A 20,402-nucleotide genomic window follows, 5' to 3' on the forward strand; every position below is an offset into this window, starting at 1 on the left:
CAACATCTTATGTACAAAATGCTATCACCTAACAGCTGTGTAAGCTTTCTGATCCATCTATGTTTTTGGATATTTAAATATCCTGCCTTTTTTTAAAATTTGAAAATATTCACATATGGCTTATCAATTAAATAATAAGACTGGTAGTTCCTGGAAGATTGAGAAAGGACTTGAGATAAGGGGCAGAGACCAAAAGAATGCATTTTAAAAGCAAGAAAGAGGCTCACTTTATCTGTTTTTTAAAATGTGCATAAGCATTTAGAAACATAAGTACATATGTGGATATAGCTACATAAAAACACATTTTCATTAAGCTAGATATATATGCTTACTAGGATGTTCAAATTAAAAGGCATTTTTTTTCTCCTTTAAAAAGTAACTCAGAAACTGGAGCTAAACTATAGGTCAAAATGACACACAATATGTTGGCCTAAGAACAATACTTTTCATTCAAATCCACAAGCCTGCCACTTGCACTAGTCATCCCCAGCAATTAATCCCCCAAGAAAGACGTTTGATTAAATCTTTTCAAGCAAATCCTTTGCTTTGCTTTTGTTAGTTCACTTCTTGTCAACATCTATTAAAATATGCCTTTAATTCTCCCACAATCTTAAAAAACACCGATTCCACTGTCTTCAACTTTAATCAACTGTATGGCCGGCATTTTTCATTTCATAATAATGTGCTGCTTGGAATTCAAGAGGCAGGCTCAGCATCAATCATCTGGTAAGAATTTTTCCACTGCAATAAATATGCAAATGAGGAGAGCCAGTCAGTCGTATTTCAGGCCCGACTTGCTAGTGTTTTAAAAAAGACACAAATTTATTAATTGCCGGTGGCCAGAGGAATCCTATTACTTTGGGCATTGATTACAAAGCTGTGTGAGTGATTATTGTGCAACTCGCGGGCTACCCAGGCATGAGGAAAAATTATTAAAGCAAGGCAGAGATTATCAACTCAGAATAACAATAAGCCTTAACATTTAGGCCCTAACTTCTTCAACAAAGAATTACGTGAAGGCTCCACTGTATCATAATTCCGAATTCTGTCAGTATTACTGTTTGGGCTTGTTCTATATTCCCCAAGCAGCATGGTGTTAACCAGTATGAAAGAGTACTGCTGGTTACAAATTCCTTAACATGGACCATTTGGACAAGTTTTCATTATTCCCATAGTATGTTCAATTGGAGGATTTTTATTTATTATGATAGATAAGTACATATGTGTGCATATCCACATACATAGCCATACATGCTACCACTGTGAGGACTGTGTTTTTGGATAAACTACTCTACAAGGAGTTTTGCACTGTGGTGAGTCTCTGGTTCTATAGTTCCAAAAGTAGAAATTGTTTCAATGGAATCAACATACCCACATGGGGTAATTTTTGAAAGTGGAGCATGGAGACTAAACTCTAAAAATATGAAGGCTAACCAGGAAGCTGACACGAGTACTCTACCCCGCTAAGGGGTTCCATAGTAGCAGGGAGAACAGTCAAAGCAAAGACCCTGTGGAGGAAAACAGTTTGGTTAATTCAAAATGCAAAATAATGTGAGAACTATTCAATCCCAGATGTTTTAAAATGATATAAGAAATAAGACTCTGGAAGAAGCCCATTTTTTGGTCTTTACAAAATGAGGTTGGGAATGGGAAGGAGGGGAGGGGCAAGAGAGAGCAAGAGGTAGAAGAAAAACAAAAAAGACATATTTGGAAGAGGAAAGAAAGAAGGAAGGAAGAAAAGACAGAAAGAAGAAAGAAAAGAAGAAAGAAAGAAAGAAAGAAAGAAAGAAAGAAAGAAAGAAAGAAAGAAAGAAAGAAAGAAAGAAAGAAAGAAAGAAAGAAAGAAAGAAAGAAAGAAAGAAAGAAAGAAAGAAAGAAAGGAAGGAAGGAAGGAAGGAAGGAAGGAAGGAAGGAAGGAAGGAAGGAAGGAAGGAAGGAAGGAAGGAAGGAAGGAAGGAAGGGAAAGGAAGGAAGGGAGGGAGGGAGGAAGGAAGGAAGGAAGGAAGGAAGGAAGGAAGGAAGGAAGGAAGGAAGGAAGGAAGGAAGGAAGGAAGGAAGGAAGGAAGGAAGGAAGGAAGGAAGGAAGGGAAAGGAAGGAAGGAAGGAAGGAAGGAAGGAAGGAAGGAAGGAAGGAAGAAAGGAAGAAAGGAAGAAAGGAAGAAAGGAAGAAAGGAAGAAAGGAAGAAAGGAAGAAAGGAAGAAAGGAAGAAAGAAAGAAAGAAAGAAAGAAAGAAAGAAAGAAAGAAAGAAAGAAAGAAAGGAAGAAAGGAAGAAAGGAAGAAAGGAAGAAAGGAAGGAAGGAAGGAAGGAAGGAAGGAAGGAAGGAAGGAAGGAAGGAAGGAAGGAAGGAAGGAAGGAAGGAAGGAAGGAAGGAAGGAAGGAAGGAAGGAAGGAAGGAAGGAAGGAAGGAAGGAAGGAAGGAAGAAATCCTCACCATTTTACATTACTGCCATACTAAGTAACATGATAGATAGGGTATATTTGAGCTCTATGGAGGGACATCCCACTCAAGCTGTAATTTCTAACCAGGCATGAATTTACAAGGAAGGGGAAGGAACTGTGGAATTTCTTAGCTTTCCCTGAATACTTCTCTCAAACACCTTGATAGAGTGTGTCAATAAATCCTTAACAAGCCCTATAGGACAGAGCAATCTAACTGATCAATGGACTTCCCCAAATCCTCCACTGTTACCTACAACTTGGCAGTACCTACGCCTTCATTTCTCCTGGCAGTACTATTTCTTGAAAAGAGGAAATACACCTTTTCCCTCTAAGTGGACAAAGTAAATGCACAAAATGTGACGGTTGTGATATCCCAGTATATTTAAAAGCAGTGGCTTAAACTTTATAGCCAGGGGAGCTTATTAGGAAGGAAATCAGAAATGCATTCAAAGTAAAGCTGTCTCTTTCACGAAATTTTTTAAAAAAATCTTATTCTTCCATACTGTAAGCTATAAACAAACAGGTAGTTTTAGGTAGTGAAATTCTCCTTTGGAAAAGAAACCAAATATCCTAAATTCCCACAGGTAGCACACAATAAAGATTCAGCTTTTCAATGAGACTGGGGAATTGATATCAGTTTCACATAGTTAAAAATAAGGGGATTTGTTTATTCAGTCACAAAATATTGGAATCAAATGGGGTCACACTGAAATTTCCCTTAAATGTTTAGCTCATAACTCATTATTTATGAAAGTTTAAGTGGGCAGGGTGGTACACACCTATAATACCTGCTACTGGGGACGTTAAGGCTGATGGACTTGAGTTCAGGAGTTCTGAACTGCAACAGGGCTAAAGTCCATAGGATGTGGGTTTTGGCACTGAGTCTGAAAACCAGTGTGATAGCACTAGGCTACCTTGAAAAGGCAAACCTTTCTAAGTCAGTAATATAGTCAAACTTTTCGTGCCCCATCAGCAATGGCTCAGGCCAGTCAGTGGCTGTAGCACTTCTGACAAAAAAGGAAGCCCTTGTCTCCAAAAAACAAAAACAAAATCAAGTCTTTAGACTTTTAAAAATCCTTTCTAAAGCATTCTGCTGTATCTATTTCAAGGCTGCACATCAGTAAGGAATCTGAATGGCTAGAGGTACTCTTTCCTTAAATGACACCCAGAATAAATCTGGAGGCAATCTTCTAGATTTCAAACATGCCAAGGTATAAAAAGATCTGCAAGAACTTCTCCAGAGAGATTCAAAGCCATTTTAATATGCGTGGTGTTGTGTGAATACAAAGACCATTATAACTTTATCGGCTACTCCTTAAAAATGCTCTTGCAAAGAATGTTATCATCATGATATACCAATTAAGTGGTTTAAATGGAGATTCCAAAAAATAAAATTAATCATGTGGATCAAGAAGAATTCTATAATAATTCATTCTTTTTGGCTTCAATTTCACTATTCTGGGGAAGAATCTTAAAATATTTAAACTTTAAATTAAATTTAAATTCAAATAATAATAAAACTGTTGTTTGATATTTATAAATGTACATATTGCCTGAAGGATATCCTTCGTGGCATGTACTTTTAAAGTTGCATTTCTAGTCTTCAAAGGGTTTCCTTTTAATCACTTTTTAATAATGTTTCATTTACACAGTATTTAAAAAAAAGGAAAACAAGACAGACCAATACAAAAACCTCAAAGACTGTAAGACCATAAGTAAAATGCACACAAATAAACTTTAAACATACTTCCACTTTTAAGAAGCACTATTTCTTGGTTAAATGTGCAAACTATGCAAGAAACTAAAAGCAACTTTAAATTCTGATTATTTAAAACCAATAAAACAAAGGAAATCCCAAATAAAAAAACACAAGGAAGTCCTTCTATGTGCAATTTTGATCACTTTTTTTTTTATCACAATTTTGATATTCTAAAAAGAATACTAAAATAAAGTAGAACCAGTTAAGAATAAAAAGTATACCCCATGAGAAAAGACTAAAGGAGTTATTTGCTCCTAATTTTTAAATGGCTTAAGTTTTAATATTCAGATCACATATCCATTTTGAGTTTATTGTGGTATATGGTATAATATGGTGTTCTAAATCTAATTTCCACTAGACTTCTTTCCAGTTTTCCCAGCAATTCTTTTCAAATATGAAGTTCTCTCCTAGATAATTTAAGATTTGTTTTGTTCTTTCAAATAATTACTTCGTCTGACTGTAAAAGAATCTCCATGGCAATTTGCCTAGAATAGCATTGAATCTGTAAATTAATTTTGGAAATTGTCATTATTATATTGATACAACTCAGTCAAGAGAACTAACTAAATATCTCTAGTTTCTCCATCACCCTTTATTTCTTTAAGGAGTACTTTATAATTGCCTCTATACAATTACTGAGTGTATTTTTGGTAGGCTGCCTACCAGGTATGCTGTACATTTTGTAGTTATTTTTCTTGGGCCTTCTTTTTCTATTATTTACTTTGCAAATTTACTATTGTCATATAGAAATATATTGATTTTTATGGCTTTATTTTGTATCCTGCTACTTTTAGTAAACTACTGTTTCAATTAGTTTCTTTGCTGATTCCTTAAGATTTTCTAGTAAACCAATATATCAACAAATAGGGATAGTTTTATCTCTTTCCCCTTTTATTTCTATTCCTAGAATTTCTCATCAAACAACAGAAAGGAAAGAAAATATCTTTAATTCAAAATTTACATTTATTTAGGAAGCTTCAAGTATTTCTCCATTATATGTAGTGTTAATTTTTGCATGAGTACCTCTTAATTGTATTTTTTGTAAAGATAATTTTATTTCACCAATTACATGCAATAAAAATTTTCCAAATAAATTTTCTGAAATTATATGAATGAAATTGTCTCCCTCCTTCCCTTCCCAGAGATGTTAAGTAATTTGATTTGGGTTATACATGTTTTATCATACAAAATATTTGGTTATATTTTTTAAAGTCCTATAAAATTTTGCAGGTTTTTTTTTAATCATGAATGAATACTTTATCAACAGCTTTTTCCTAAATTCTTAATATTATCACGTACCCTTCTTAACTGTGGCTAGGATAGAATTCCTTTTTTTTCCCCTTAAAATTTTTTATTCTTATTTACTTTTGAGACTTTAATTTTGTTCTATTTTTATAACTACCCATCCAGTTCCAAATCCCCCACCTTCCCTAACACCTCACCTTCATGAGAAGGTAAGAAAAATAAAGCCTATTACAAATATGTATCATCATATAAAGCAAATTTCAGGATGTATTTCCCATTCCCCTATCAAAATGCAAGAAAAGGAGAGAGAATAAAACATGCTTCAATTTGAACTCAAGTCCATCAATTCTCTATCTGGAGGTAGAAATGTTTCATTAAGAGTACTCTGGAATTATGTTGCATTGTTCTGTTGATCAGAGTAACTAGATATTAGAAAATGAATTCTTAACCAAATAAGGAATAATTTAAAACGATGAAATGGATAACTTCAGTTTCATGAAATTGAAAAGCTTTTGTACAAACAAAATTAATGCAACTAGAGTAGGAAGGAAAGTGATCAAATGGGGAAAACATTTGCTTCAAATATTTAAAATATTTGTATAAAATATCACTAATAATTATTGTAACAATCATTTCCAATAATGATATTCAAAATATACAGGCATCTAACAGAAACAAACAAAAAAATAACCAAAAAGTCATATTCTGGGAGATAAGTCAAAGGATAGGAATAGTTCTCAAAAGAAATGCAGTACTAACCACCACATGAAAGAATGCTCAAAATTACAAATAAGAGAAATGAAAATCAAACAACTCTTAAGTTCACATCACACTCTTCAAATTAGCAAAGATGGCAAAAGATGGGAATAGCCAATGTTAGAGGAGGTAGGGAAAGAGGATCAATGAAGGCCTGTTGCTATGAACTAATTATCCTGAAAAACAATATGGAAGTATGCTTCAAAAGTATCATACCTTGTGACCTAGAAATTCCATTTCTAGGTCTCTATTACAAGGAGGTCAATGATTTTTTTTTAAGCCTCACATACATAAATATATAGCAACACTTTTTGGAATATTAAGAACTAGAAACAAAGCAGATACCTATCAGTGGGGGAATGGATAAACAGATTTTATCATGTTTAACAAGATTTTACTAAAGTGTAAGAAAATATGAATATAAAGAAACATAGTTAGACATGAATTGATGCAAAATGAGATAAGCAGAACAGGAAACAAAATACACAATGACTACAATGATATAAATGGAATAGCAACAACAACTGAAACTGAATGCTACAAAATTATGACCACACTTGGACTTGAAGAATAGAAAACTTACTCTTCTCCTTTGCAAAGCCTAAAAAAGACTCTGGGTATGGGGCATTGCATACAATGTCAGATTTTTTCAATGGTTTAGCTGGTTCTGCTGAACCTTTCTTTTTAAGTTGTGTCTCTCTGAGAAAGAGAGAAGGAAACATTTTGGAAATATAGGTGACATAAAAACAAAAGCCAGCAATAACAAAATTTTAAAACAAGAATGATTAAGTCTTGTCCCAAATAAGAAATGAGAAAGCACTTCTCTTTCTACTTTGAAGAAGTGTAGAATACCTTTACATGGATATGGAACAGTACAGATGATGATGGACTTTTTTGAAGTTTTCATTAATTTTGAAGAATTGCTTTTTCACCATATTCTTTTTATTCTAAGCAATGATTCTCTGGAATAAGGAGAAATTTCATTGGGAAATGTAAGTGACGCAAAATTTAAAAATATCATTTTAAAAAGTTATTTAATTTAAGAAAATGGAAAATTTTCATGAGAAGTTTTCTATATCAATAAAAATGTGAATAAAAGGAAAGTTCAAATGAAAATGAGAAATTTCAGCCAGACATATTGAAGAACTGACAAAAGATTAGAATAAGTTACCCAAATGAAGTCATAAAAATTCTTTATCCCTAAAGGCGGAAAAAAACCAAACCAAAACAAAACAAAAATACCTGTCCCTAATGACTAAAGAATCTGCCTACTTGTAGGCAAGGAGATGGATAAGATGATCGTTCAAGGTCCCTTTCTGTTTATTGAAAACATAAATGTGTTTTATAAAATAAGACTACATTAAAATCTATGATAATGTTTCACTGCACCAAAATCTTTGCCCTTCCCCATTCCTATATTATCACTGTTCTTCTTCAAAGAACCTCAACTAAAAAAAAAATAATTTAACTAATATTTATTGAGTTCTTATTATATAAACATTCATTGTAACTTGGATAGAGTCAGCCTCTGATGGAGGAAAATCTGAGTTTCAAGGGGCAATTCTCTACTGGCTGTGTGACCTTAGGCAAGTCATGAAACCTCTCAGTAATCTAGATGATACTCAAAGACTTGAATGTACCAATCTGAATACATAGATAGAGGGAATTTCATTATCCAGGGAGTGTGATATAACAATGAAATCATAGGTCCAATTTTTATTACACAAAGAAGAGAATTAATTTCTATACTCATCTCGCCTATCTATAGCCTTTTCTGAAAAGGCTCATAATTAAAATCTCTTAATTCCCCGAGAACACCAGAAATGTTATCTACACCCTTATTATAAATGACTATAACACATATCAGTGTACATCACAACTTAAAAGTTCCTGATTATATGAACAAGGTTCTCTAACCAGTACAATTGAAGGGTGGTTGGATTTCTTGTCCCCTCACCCTCAAGCTGAATAGTTGGTTTACAGAAATGCCCTTCAAAGACTGTATCTGGTAGAACTGAGTCCATATTCCAAAGAGAGCAATGCTATATCTAGGCCATAAAATAATCCCTAAGGAAGTTAAACTAAGGTCAAGTGCAGTTCACGTACAACAAACACACTTTTGGAGGACTAGCCAAAACATATACACACAATATTCACAAAATAATTATGTAATAAATGTTTCTTGACATGCAAGCCTCTTCCAAGACAGACTCAATAGCCACACTACACCAAACATATGCTTTCTTTTCCCATACTCTTCTACAATTCTTTCTCTATCATAATTCTGGTTTTTAAATTAATGGAAGAGATGTGTGGGTCAATTAAACAAGTCTCATATAACCTTTGTAAGGATCAAGAAAAAATATTTCTCCATACCCTATAGAAAATATTTTACAGCTAACTAAGAATTTTTAGGTGAGTTTTATGGATACTTATAGACTTAGAGAGCTGAACTTTATAGACAAAAAACAGTTTATTAAATGTTGCCTGAGTCCTGCTTCCTATGGCTGCTCTTATCCATTGTAGATGATCTCCCACATATCTAGATGGAAGCTACCATCAGTCCATTGACAAGAGGTCTCAGAGAGAAACAGAAGTGCAATCCAAACAAATGTGCTAGAGTGATATTCCTCAAAAGCAACTGCTAAATAGAAGTGGTATATACATAAATGCCTTGAATCTAACAACTATCACCTATTACTACTAAACAGGTCCCTTCTTGGCAGGAGTCCTAGATAGTAAAGTTGAAAGAGATTGCTGGAGTCATGATTTAATAAAATTGTCTTTCATGTGCTATTAACAGAAATGCTAAAAAAGAAAAATCTTAGCAAATTTAGTGATGAGAACAATTACATGACTTATTGAAGGAACCAATACAAGTTAAAAAAACATACTACTTCTATGAACCTTTCTCTAGAGGTTTCCCCACCCCCTTAAACAAATAATTCATCTTCTATAGTTCCATTGTGATTCTCTCACTTGGATCATTTTGTTCCTATTTTGGAACTGTAAATCTCAGAGGAGTTTCAATGAGTTTGGAAAGAATTGTTATTCACCAAGAAAAAAAAGGCAGGATTAACAGCCATTGCCCCTCCAACTGGGAAACTTGCATCTTGTACTTTTACCATGTAAATAATGCACGGATCCTGCAGGAACATGCCAAACACCAGGATTCTTAATTAATGGAGCTCTTTAATGTGCAAATCAGGAACAAATTGCAAGTTCTGAATTGCATTGATTATGAAAACATTAATTGAATGAGCAAGATCCTAAGAAAAGGCAGAATCTCAGGTTGTGCAAGAAGCAGGAATATAATGGCCCTAGAATACAAAGCTCTTTTCCAATCAGACTTCTGACCAATATCTACAACATGAACCTAAAACCAAAGTGTTTGTTAGTATAAATGTAGTCAGAATTCAAGATGCACACACAGTAATCACAAAGTAGCCATTGCTTTTTAAATGCATCAATCTATTTCCTCAAATTCTAAAGCTTCTCTACTAAGCAAAGAATAAAAGGTCTTCAACTCCAAAGCTCAAAAAGACTAGTCTTCATGTGCTTTATGGGGAAAAAAATGCTTATGTGAATATCCATTTCATATATGCACACATGCAACTACACATACAGGTGCAAACAAAGGTACAAACAAAGCAATGCTGTCTCTTTAAAAAGAAATTCATCCTATATAAATTATAGCCATAAACTTTTCCTGCAGTGCAGCCTAATTAATTCTTGTTCTATACACAAAGGGAAATGCTGGGTGACAAATGGGTGTGAAGCCAGAAAGCTGCCAGGTCTGCAAAACATTTTCTACTTCAATTTATAAGCAATTTTGCAGTAAATCATCAACCAGAACCTGGAATCTCAGGAATCTCTGAGTGTCCAAACCACATTATATCACTTATCAAAAAGAGAGGGAAAAAGAGTTTAAAGACATCTCATTTTTCAGTACTAACCCACATCAAAATCCAGAAGCTGTGTATAATCTGTTATTCTCTTCTGGGGAAGGTTTTAGAGCTAGAGATATTTTTTGAGCACAAATACCACTGTGGGTTAATACAGCCCCTTCCTCTATCCCTAAAAATACTGTATCATTTGACCATTACCATAAGAGAGAGACCCCCAGGGTTATCCAGGAATCTAGCCTCCCTAAAAATGTTCCTGTTAAAGAAAAGGGTGCAGAAATGAGTGAAGTATTGTGGGTAAACAGGTGGGGAGAGGAAATAAAGTAAATTAAGAAGGAAATGGAGATTTGTACAAAATAGGAAGAAAACTCTGCTAGACTAGAGAGATTTTAGCTCCATAAGATATTAATTCATCCTCTCATTAAAAGGTAAACTCTTTACAAAAAGGGATTCTTTCATTCATTGTATTTGTGTCCCTAGGGCCTAGCACATAGCAGCACTTATTAAATGCTTGTCGATTGATTCCTACAAAATGAGAACCCTAAAAATAAAAAGAAACTAGTTAACATACCAAAAAAAAAAAAAACTAAATTTATAAAATCTCTAGGAAGAAACATTGTCCTGACCAACCAAGTCAGGTACCTAGTACCAAAATGATGGCCTTCTCCATACAGTTGAAGTGATGCAACAATAACAAAGAGCTAATTCACCAGGTAGCAAACCTTCTGCTATAGGGTATAGGTATAAGTTAAGGTGCTAGACTTGGGCTCAGAAGATCAGAGTTAAAATTCTATCCTAAAACACTAATTAACAGTATGACCCTGGGCAAGTCACTTAACCACTATCTCAGTTTTGCCATCTATAAAATGGGGATAATAAAACTACCTCACAGGGTAATTGAGAGGCTATTAAATGAGATCATATTTGTAAAGAACTACATAAATGCTAGTTTTCTTACTATGGTTCAGCTAATTTCTAGAACTGTCTGATCATGCTAATATGGCAATTGCTTTCGATCAGTTGTTAACCTGAGGTCCAAGACCTCATATAATAACTGTATTTCAAAATAATTGGCTTCCTTAGAAATTCAATTTTTTAATGCCTTTATAAATGTTATTCTGAAAAGGGGTCCAAAGGTCTCACCAGACTGTCAAAGGGGTCCAGGATATACAAAAAAAGGTCCCCAATACTTGCTGCCATTAGATGGAAATAGGTCTTCTTTTAAATGGACCTGGGGTTCACCAATAAGTCAAGCTTCTTTGACAAAGGCCAGGTTCTTGCAATTTGTCATTGTTTAGTTTCTTGGTCATGTCCAATTCTTTATGACTTCTGTGGACCATACTGTGGACCTGGCAAAAATATTGGAGTGGTCTGTCATTTCCTTCTCCAGTTTTAAGGAGGTAGAATTAAGTGACTTGCCCAGGATCATACAGTTAGTATTTGAGGTCACATTTGAACTCTGGTCTTTCTGACTCCAGGCCCAGTGCTCCTCCCTATAGATACCACCTATCTGCTTCCCTACAATTATTTGATGGAAACGGTTTATGGCATTAGCTTTACAGTACCTATACACCCCCAGACCTTAACAGTCAGTGCTATGAAAGACAATAAACAAACACCACTCTTAAGCTCATCTCTGAGGCTCTTTTTCTGGAAGATATACACTTAACAGTTACCTGTAATTCATATGTAAAAAATTAAATAGGAGGCAGCTGGGTAGTTCAGTGGATTGAGAGCCAGGCCTAGAGATGGGAGGCCTAGGTTCAAATCTGGCCTCATGACACTTCCCAGCTGTATGACCCTGGGCAAGTCACTTGACCCCCATTGCCTAGCCCTTACCACTCTTCTGCCTTGGAGCCAATACACAGTATTGACTCCAAGACAGAAGGTAAAGGGTTTAAAAAAAAATTTTAATAGTAGTTTTTTCTAATTCAAAGCACATCATCCATTCCTTGCAGTAAAGGAAGAGGGAAAGACATACTTGCCCCAAATAGGGCCCAGGTGAACAAGAAGTAGGTAACTATAAGAGTAAAGAAATAAAAGTTGTTTCATTTGGAAAAGACTGGCGACCTTAGGAATGACTTGATTTTTATCTCTGAGGTACAATAAGTTTTCCCAGGGATGTTGTTAAACAGTTGTTGTCATTGTCAATGGAAGGCTAAACAAGAAGAGTTTACAATTTTAGTAAGACATAAGGAAGAATTTTTTGACTGGCAGGTTGTAACAATACTGGCATGAATGGACTAAGTGATAAGATACTTTTCACTGAATCAAATTACTGAATGAGGAAAAGAGAGAGCAAAAAGTAAATGTTATTAACAGTGAAATTTATTTTCATACTCTTTTGCAACTAAAAAGTCCACTTCTCTTGTATTTACATTACATTATACTGTGTTCTTGGATATATTTTGCTTATGGGAAATATCAAAATGTCAACCATTGTTTCTATTAAAGGTCTTTAATGATATTGCATTTTAGACCTGTAATGAAACATGGTGCTCACTGCAGTTTGTAATGCATATCATTAAATACGTTAATAACATGCATTTCACTAAAAGGTCATCTTATTATGGCTGGAGTTTGACTTTTTTTAATCACTTCGTTTAAAGCTGTAGAGCTAATTTTGAAAAAAGAAAGTGAGATGTACCTGTTAAAGAAATGTCATCTCTCTCTCTTCCAGATCTCCTACCCTCTTAGGTCACATACGCTAGGGTTTCTTCCAGTAACTTTTATTCTTCCCCAAAAGAAAATAAACCGTTTATTTATAAAATTTTTCACCAATGCAGAATTAGATTTTTGAGAAAGTCAGAGACTTGCAGATCTATATACAGAAAGGGCTTTATACGGGGAGAGTGGGGAAAAATTTTCCAAATATAATATTTGTTCATTATTTCCCCATTAAGTTTAGCTATTAAACCTGGACCTGACATATCAGAAAGTCTTCTTCAAATTATTTCATAAGATTCTTTTTTTTTTTGAGCCAGGACTATAATTTCATAATCATAGTCAAAGCTGTATAAAGCAGCTTCAGATGATATACATATAAAACTGTTTTACCACTTATACTCTCAGAGAATTGTCCAAGACACTGAAAGATAAAGTGATATCCATGGTCACATGGCCAGCAGATGCCAGAGAGAACTTGAAGCCAGATCATCCTGATTTTATCCATATACTATGCAAAGTTACCTTTCTGAGAAGTTATAAAGACCAACAAAATCTTCCTTTTTACTTGCCACAGAATCTAGCTTTCTGGATATACAACAGAAGACATCAAAAGTAGTACCAGAGGAGCACAATTAAGGTAGCATGATAGAGTGGAGGCAGATAACTTGGCCTTTACTTCCTGTTCTTCCATTTATTATAATTGTGACATAGGGCAAGTCATTTAACCTATCTAGGCCTCAGTTTCCTTATCTGTAAAATGAAAATGTTAGACTAAATGATCTAAAAAAAATATTAAGCCTTATTTAAATATCTGGATGAATGTGGCCTTTGGAGATCCATTCCCGAATTGTACACTTGCTAGAGGTGCCTACAATCCATGGTAATACCTACTTAGACAAGGCGGTCTATTCCTAAACCTAGCAAAGTACCCTTGCACACAACAGGGACTCAATAAATGTTTGCTGAATCAAACTGGTCCCTAAAATTCATTCCAGTACTTAAATCCAATCCCAATGCTAAACTGAAGTTAATGAGTTCATAAAACTAATCACTGAAAAAGGTAAAACCATCAAAAAATTCCACCTGTAAACTATTTGGTTACAAAATTTCATTGCATCAAATTTTTAAATATTTAAAAAGGAATAACAGTTGGCTTTTATATAACGGTTTATAAAGTATTATACATATACAGTGATCCTTATAACAAAACTGAGGCTCAAAGAAGGCTGAATTATTAGCCTAAGACTACATAATTAGCAAGTGGTAAAACCTAGATGTCAATATACACTTTCAGACTCCAAATACATTACTTTTTGGACTACGTTATAGTTGAATGAATCAAACTCATTTTATTTATTAAGCCAATCAACAAACATTTATTTATTAATAGCTAGCATTTACATAGCACTTTAAGGTTTTCAAAGCACTTCACAAATATGGTATCATCCTATCATGACAATCCTGGGAGGTAGATACCTCTGTGAGTAGAGACCTATGAGATGTTGTGAAAGTAGTAACAAGGCTTAAAAACACACTGGATATAATTACTATTGATTAGAGAAATGCACACTAAAACAACTCTGAGTGATAATATATGTATAACCCAGTGGAATTGCTTGTCAATTCTGAAAGGGAGGAGAGAAGAGGGGAGGGAGACAGTAAGAATCATGTAACTATGAAAATTTTTTTAAAAGAAAAAGAAAAAATAACTCTTGAGATACCAACTCACACCGACCAGATTAGCTAATGTGACCAAAAAGGGAAATGATAAATGTTGGAGGGGATGTGGAAAAATTGGGATACTGATACACTGATGGTGGAACTGTGAACTGATACAACCATTCTGGAGCACAATATGGAACCCACCACAAAATTATGCATACCCTTTGGCCCAGCAATACCACTGCTGGGTCTATATCCCAAAAAGATCAGAGATAAGGGAAAAGGAACTATCTGTACCAAAATATTTTTAGCAGCAATTTTTGTAATAGCAAAGAATTAGAAATGGAGGAGTGGTCCATCAATTGGAGAATGGCTGAACAAGCTGTGGTATATAGTTGTAATGGAATACTATTGTGCCATAAGAAATGATGAACAGAATGAGTTCAGAAAAACCTGAAGAGATGTATGTAGTGAATCACAAATAGAACAGAACCAGAACTATGTATACAGTAACAGAAATATAATATAATGATCAACTGTGAAGGACTAAACCATTATCAAGCAAAGCAAGTTTCCAAACTAACCACAATGGACACATGATGAAAAATGCTATCCACAGACAAAGAGGAACTACTGAAGTCTGATTACAGGTCAAGGAACACCACCTTTCACTTTATTTCCTTCATGAGTTTTTTATTGCATGTGTGATATGTGTCTTCTATTACTTCATGAAAGTACTAATATAACCTATATCAGGAGAGAGGGAGGGAGATAATCTGAATCCTAAAATGTCAGAAAATAATTGGCAAAAATTGTTTCTACATATAACTGAAAAAAACAAACAAACAAAAACTGGATTAGATGTGTAGATGAGTTCCAGTGAGGAGTTGAAGATGATACTTTGGTTATGAGCCTAAGTGAATGGGAGAATAAGTAGTGTCCTCAAAATAACAGGAAGTTGGGAAGACCGAAAAGTATGAGGTGAAAAAATCATGAGATCTGTTTTGACATGTTGAGTTTGAGGTGTTTAAAAAGCAGTTGGTGATATGGGACTAGAGCTCATTATTCAAAAACACTAGAAAAAAATGAAGGAGGAAAAGGCCAATTTTCTTTTATAAACATTTGATAGTCTAAGCCACATCCCAAGTCATCTGTCAAATGCCTTTACCAATAGATGATGCAAATTTTTAAATGTATGGTCAAACCACATGGGAAATAATAAACAACTTAGTTTGCTGTATTTTTCCCTAGAGGATAACAATATGATAATATTTTTAAAAATAACTCCATACATAGAAATGCTCTATCTCTGAAATCTTTGAAGATCCATTAAGGTAAGTTTTCCTCTATAATAACTAACATGTTCTAATTACATAAACTAATGAAGAATATGAAAAAATTTTAAATGGAGGAGTGTCTAAAAGCATAAAGCTGAGAAGCCCTCATCAAAGGTACATAAAAGATGACCAACATTCCCAAACTAATATCTATATATTTGATTCCATACCTATAAATGACATCCTATACGAAAAAGAGCAATTCAGGAAAAATGAACTGTAGTAAAACTTCAATTATCCAGCATCCAGAAGTGAAGACAATGAACCCAGGAAAGATTATGATAAGACAGCACTACTAAGAAAACCAAGCATAAAATAATTTGCACCTGTAGTTACAAAGCACACCCTCACTACTTTAATGGTCAAGAAACAGTATCTTAAAGTTTACAAGATGATGTGTCCCAATATACGGGTACCATAATTAAGTAAAATGTCACACTTCAGGTGTCAGGACACAAAATAAGTAAAAGAAATAATTAAATGAAGCCAATAAGGAAATCCGACTATTAAATATTCTTAGTAAGACAGTAAAATATATGATAAACACAATATGAAATATTTTTATTATAAATGTTTAAATAATTGAGTATTTAAAAGATGAACCCTCAACCATCCAGAAAGTCAAGCTATCTGCATCTTTTCACCCCCCTCCACCATGACAGCATGACAGTTAACTGGCAAGTCACTATATCTCTCTAGCTCTAGGTTTCCAATCCAAAATGAAGGGGCTAAAACAAATGATTCCTAGAGTCTCTTCCAACTTTAATGTTTTGAGACTTTAAAATTAAGTCATAAGATTATAGGATCATAGCTAAGAGACCTTAGAAGCCATCTAGTCCAACTGGAGGCTGCAACAGGAAATAACCTGAGGATAGCAGTGAACCACAAGTTAAGTGAGTTAATAGTATTATTAAAAGAGCTATGATGAGAATGCAATCTAGCAGCTGAAATATAATTTACTCATTATAGAAGACAGTGGTCAAGTAATTATATAAACATTCATTTTAAAACAGCTATGAAAAAATTATTGTGGATCCAAGGAAATCAGAAATGAACAAAAATATGGAAATTAGGACATGTTAGAAAACATTAAAGGAGAGAGTTATTTAATCTACAGTAGTGTTTTCCCACTGTTACCCAGGGCCACAAGACATCTCTGGCATTTTGGAGGAAAGTTTCATTTAATATTTCAACTATATGCCTTTCCAGACCCTCCTCCAAAAACACACCAAGAGTCAAGGTACAAGAGAGGATGAAAAATTCCAGAAAGGCTCTCAAACCTCAAAACATTTGAAAACTGCTATTAAAATGGTTAGCAGGAAAAGTGAGAGTAAAGTAATAACTGTCTTCTTGCTATCTGAGGAGTTACTGAAAGGATGATACCAACCAACTGTTTTCTATTTTCACAGTCAATTACAGTAAGAGATTCAAAATAAAGATTAGACTATAGGAAGTAATTCCTGATTAAACTAAGTATTTTCTAAGATAGAGGTTCACAGAATCTCCCTCCCTCAAATTCTTTAGAAATGATGTTGTAAAAGCTTTTGATTCAATGCCTTAAATTATTATCCTATGCTAGTCTACTACTGCTTCCAGAATATGAAAGAGGAACAAAACCTAGTTCTACATATAAGTTCCTGCACAGGCTTCCCTGAAATAAAGCCCATCCTGTAGGGTCTCAAGCCCCAACTTAGATGTTTATTGTCTTGGCTTAAAGACAGGAGGAAGTTAAAAAAAAAAAAGGATAGGAGGGGAAGCTGTTTATTTGAAAAGTGAAATGAAATAATGTAATTCTTTATAAAGTTGGAAAGCATAGTGACTGGGGCTGTCCTTTAACCATTGTTCTCTAGAGAAAGATAAACCTTTCTTTGGGGAGCCCTAGACCCTAACTAAGATGGCAAGTAAGAAATTTATACTTGCTGAGATAATCATATAATCTCTGAATCCTTTCTTCTGGGAGCCCAGGATTTTATAATCCCAAAGCCTGGAAATCTTACAATAACAAATAGGAAACATTTATTTGCCTTAGTGACTCAATTGTAAGGTAACTGATCCGGTTAGATGACCTCTTCAGGTCCTTTTTTGGCTTTAAGATTCCAGGATTCTAACAAAATTTCCCTCTTCTCCAGACACTATAGCACAGCCATTCTGCCCTACAAGACACTCCATCTCTAGTAGAGTAGTAGTCTCTTGGTAACCAAGGATGACGATTGTCTTTGTGCGTTTTCATCTATGGTGTATAGATGAGAGTACACAGAGACAGTTGTGCGTGAAAGAAATTTCTAGGTGCTTCTGAATTGGCTATCTCCCCCCACCCCTATCCCCCGCCCAGAGGCCTTATATGTTCTCCCTCCCTTCTTATCTCCAACTCTTATAATTCCTGACTTTAAGACTCAATTCAAACACCAAGGACCAGGCAGCCTTGCCTGGTTCATTCAGCTATTCATAGTATATCCCAGTGTTAAGGAAGATGAGGCCAGTACTCAGGGAACTGCTCTGTTTCCCCTCTTTTGACATTTTTTGCATGCCTCCACCCCTCTGTCAAGCCACCCAAAGCAAGCACTTCCTCTCATAACTCTTACCAGTAGTGCAGGGGCTCACAAATAGCTTGAATTTGCTCTCCGGGCATTTGAACACCGAAAAGGTTCTCTTCCACTTCCATATCCCCTCCAAGGTCACCCTGTATATCTACTCTGTAGGTAATCAGGCAGTGTGGGGCTGCAGAAAGAGCACTAAATTTGGGACCTGAATTTGAATTCTCCTGGCTCTGCTGCTGCTTATTGCTTGGGTGAACTCAGTCAAATCCCTTCACATCTCTCACCCCCACACTGGTTTCTTCTCTTATCAAAAGAAGTTGGACTAGATAACTGCTAAGGAGACTTGTTTCCATCATTAGAATATGAGTTCCTGAGTGCAAGGACCACTTTGCTTTTGTCTTTGTATCCCAATTAGTACAGTGCCCAGCATATAGCAAGTGCTTTCAAAAAATGCTTCTTCATTGACTGAAATAAAAACAATGGACATTATGGTTGGATTATAGGATCCAATCCACCCAACCAATATTCACAACCCATATACTACTACCTACCTTAGCCAATCTATACTAAAAACCAAATGCACACTCATCAATTTTTTCAGTACTGGAAACCTTCCCTCTGATTTTATGCTTTCCCTCTAAACTATATACCTAGAAAATGTAAAATCTGAGAAATGTCATCTTCTGATATGCTTTGATCCTTAAACCAAAGTAAGCACACTTACTAAATGAAACTAGCCAGCTAGTGAGTTAACCTTATTTTACTAAACCCCTGATACTCTTCCCCTTTTTTCTGGGTACAAATGATATTTTCATTCCATAAGTATTTTAGTACAAAAGAGTCTTACTATTTTTCAAGGCACTGGCAAACTCTGACCCTCCCTTGTCCTTGAAACTTGGAAAAACATCAGGTTGGGGAAGCTGGTTGGTTGTCAGAAGAGCTTTCTGCAGTTTGATCCTTCCTTCCAAGAGTTGGTCCCACAGTGCTGAGAATCAGGAAAACAGAAAGCCATTACTTAGTTATAATGTCCTTTCCTAGAAGAGTAATAATCCCAGGTCCTGAGCCTACACAGTCCCATCACAGCTATTTGCCAAGTTAGTGGTTACCCAAACTAGGAGACAAATAGTGTTTTAGAAACAAATGTTCATTACATAGGAGTGACAACTCATTCATCTGTGATTCCCAAAACTCAAGAGGAAAAGAAAAAGATTTTCTTTAAGTCTGAAGCTGAAATCCAGTTGCCTCAGGTATTAGGGCAGAGCCAACTGCGCTGCTCAATATGGAGATGACTGACTCAACATAAAGGAATGGGGCCCTAGGCCTCTAGATAAGTGGGGCATGTCACCGAGTAATTGGAAGGGCACAGGAGGGAGAGAACAAACAAAAGAAAGTAGATCAAATGCAGAAACTTAGAGAAATTGGCAACCAGCAAAATCGAGGTACCAACCTATTTGGTTCTTCACGGCTCTCCCTTTCTCCACTTCTTCTGACACTTTGCCTCCTGAGAAGGTCCTCAATGTCCCATCATCATCTTTGTCTTCGGGCATAGCCTCCTCGATTTCCTCGCCATCTCCTTCCTCATCAGTTTCTTCTTCCATGCTATTTTCTTCTTCTTCTTCCTCCTCATCACTGCCAATGTCATCCATTCCCTCAGTGAATTTTTCAAAGTCACTGATGCTCTGGAAAGTAAAGCCTGAAGAGTGGGTCTCCCTTCCCTTTTTCTGGCCTTTGTCTTCCAAACTGCTCCCCCCATCATCACTGGATTCCAGCTTCTCAACAGAGCTCCTTTGTTCCTCATCAGATTCCACTACCTCTGTGCTCTCTTCATCAGATACTTCTCTGTCTAATAATGAGAAAGGAAAGGAAGACAAAATGGATATTACATGAAGAAAAATATCAACCACTACCTATCTCACAAACTTTCTCAAAAGTTTCTCAAAGTCATGGCTTGAAACCAATAATCTTTTCCCTTTCTTTCATCTTCTAAGGAATAGGTACAGATAGAAAACTTAAATCCAAGATGCAAACTGTCATTAGAGCCTAGACTCCAACCGGGTCATTCTATCTTAAAAATGGTTTTTCTTCCTCCCTC

General features: G+C 35.2%; 1 protein-coding gene across 4 annotated transcripts in view; it reads right to left on the bottom strand.

The window, feature by feature from the left end:
• Positions 1 to 20,402, bottom strand: part of AATF (apoptosis antagonizing transcription factor) — a 114,072-nt gene that overhangs the window by 85,507 nt on the left and 8,163 nt on the right. For all 4 annotated transcript variants that reach the window (XM_056816444.1, XM_007481893.3, XM_007481892.3 and 1 more), the window contains exons 3-4: positions 19,758 to 20,153; positions 19,158 to 19,295 (exon numbers count right to left, since the gene is read on the bottom strand). In XM_056816444.1, the coding sequence (XP_056672422.1) occupies positions 19,158 to 19,295; positions 19,758 to 20,153 (534 nt within the window). The remainder of the gene's footprint in view (positions 1 to 19,157; positions 19,296 to 19,757; positions 20,154 to 20,402) is intronic.

The sequence above is a fragment of the Monodelphis domestica genome, chromosome 2, assembly GCF_027887165.1.
Source record: "Monodelphis domestica isolate mMonDom1 chromosome 2, mMonDom1.pri, whole genome shotgun sequence".
Classification (NCBI taxonomy): domain Eukaryota; kingdom Metazoa; phylum Chordata; class Mammalia; order Didelphimorphia; family Didelphidae; genus Monodelphis; species Monodelphis domestica.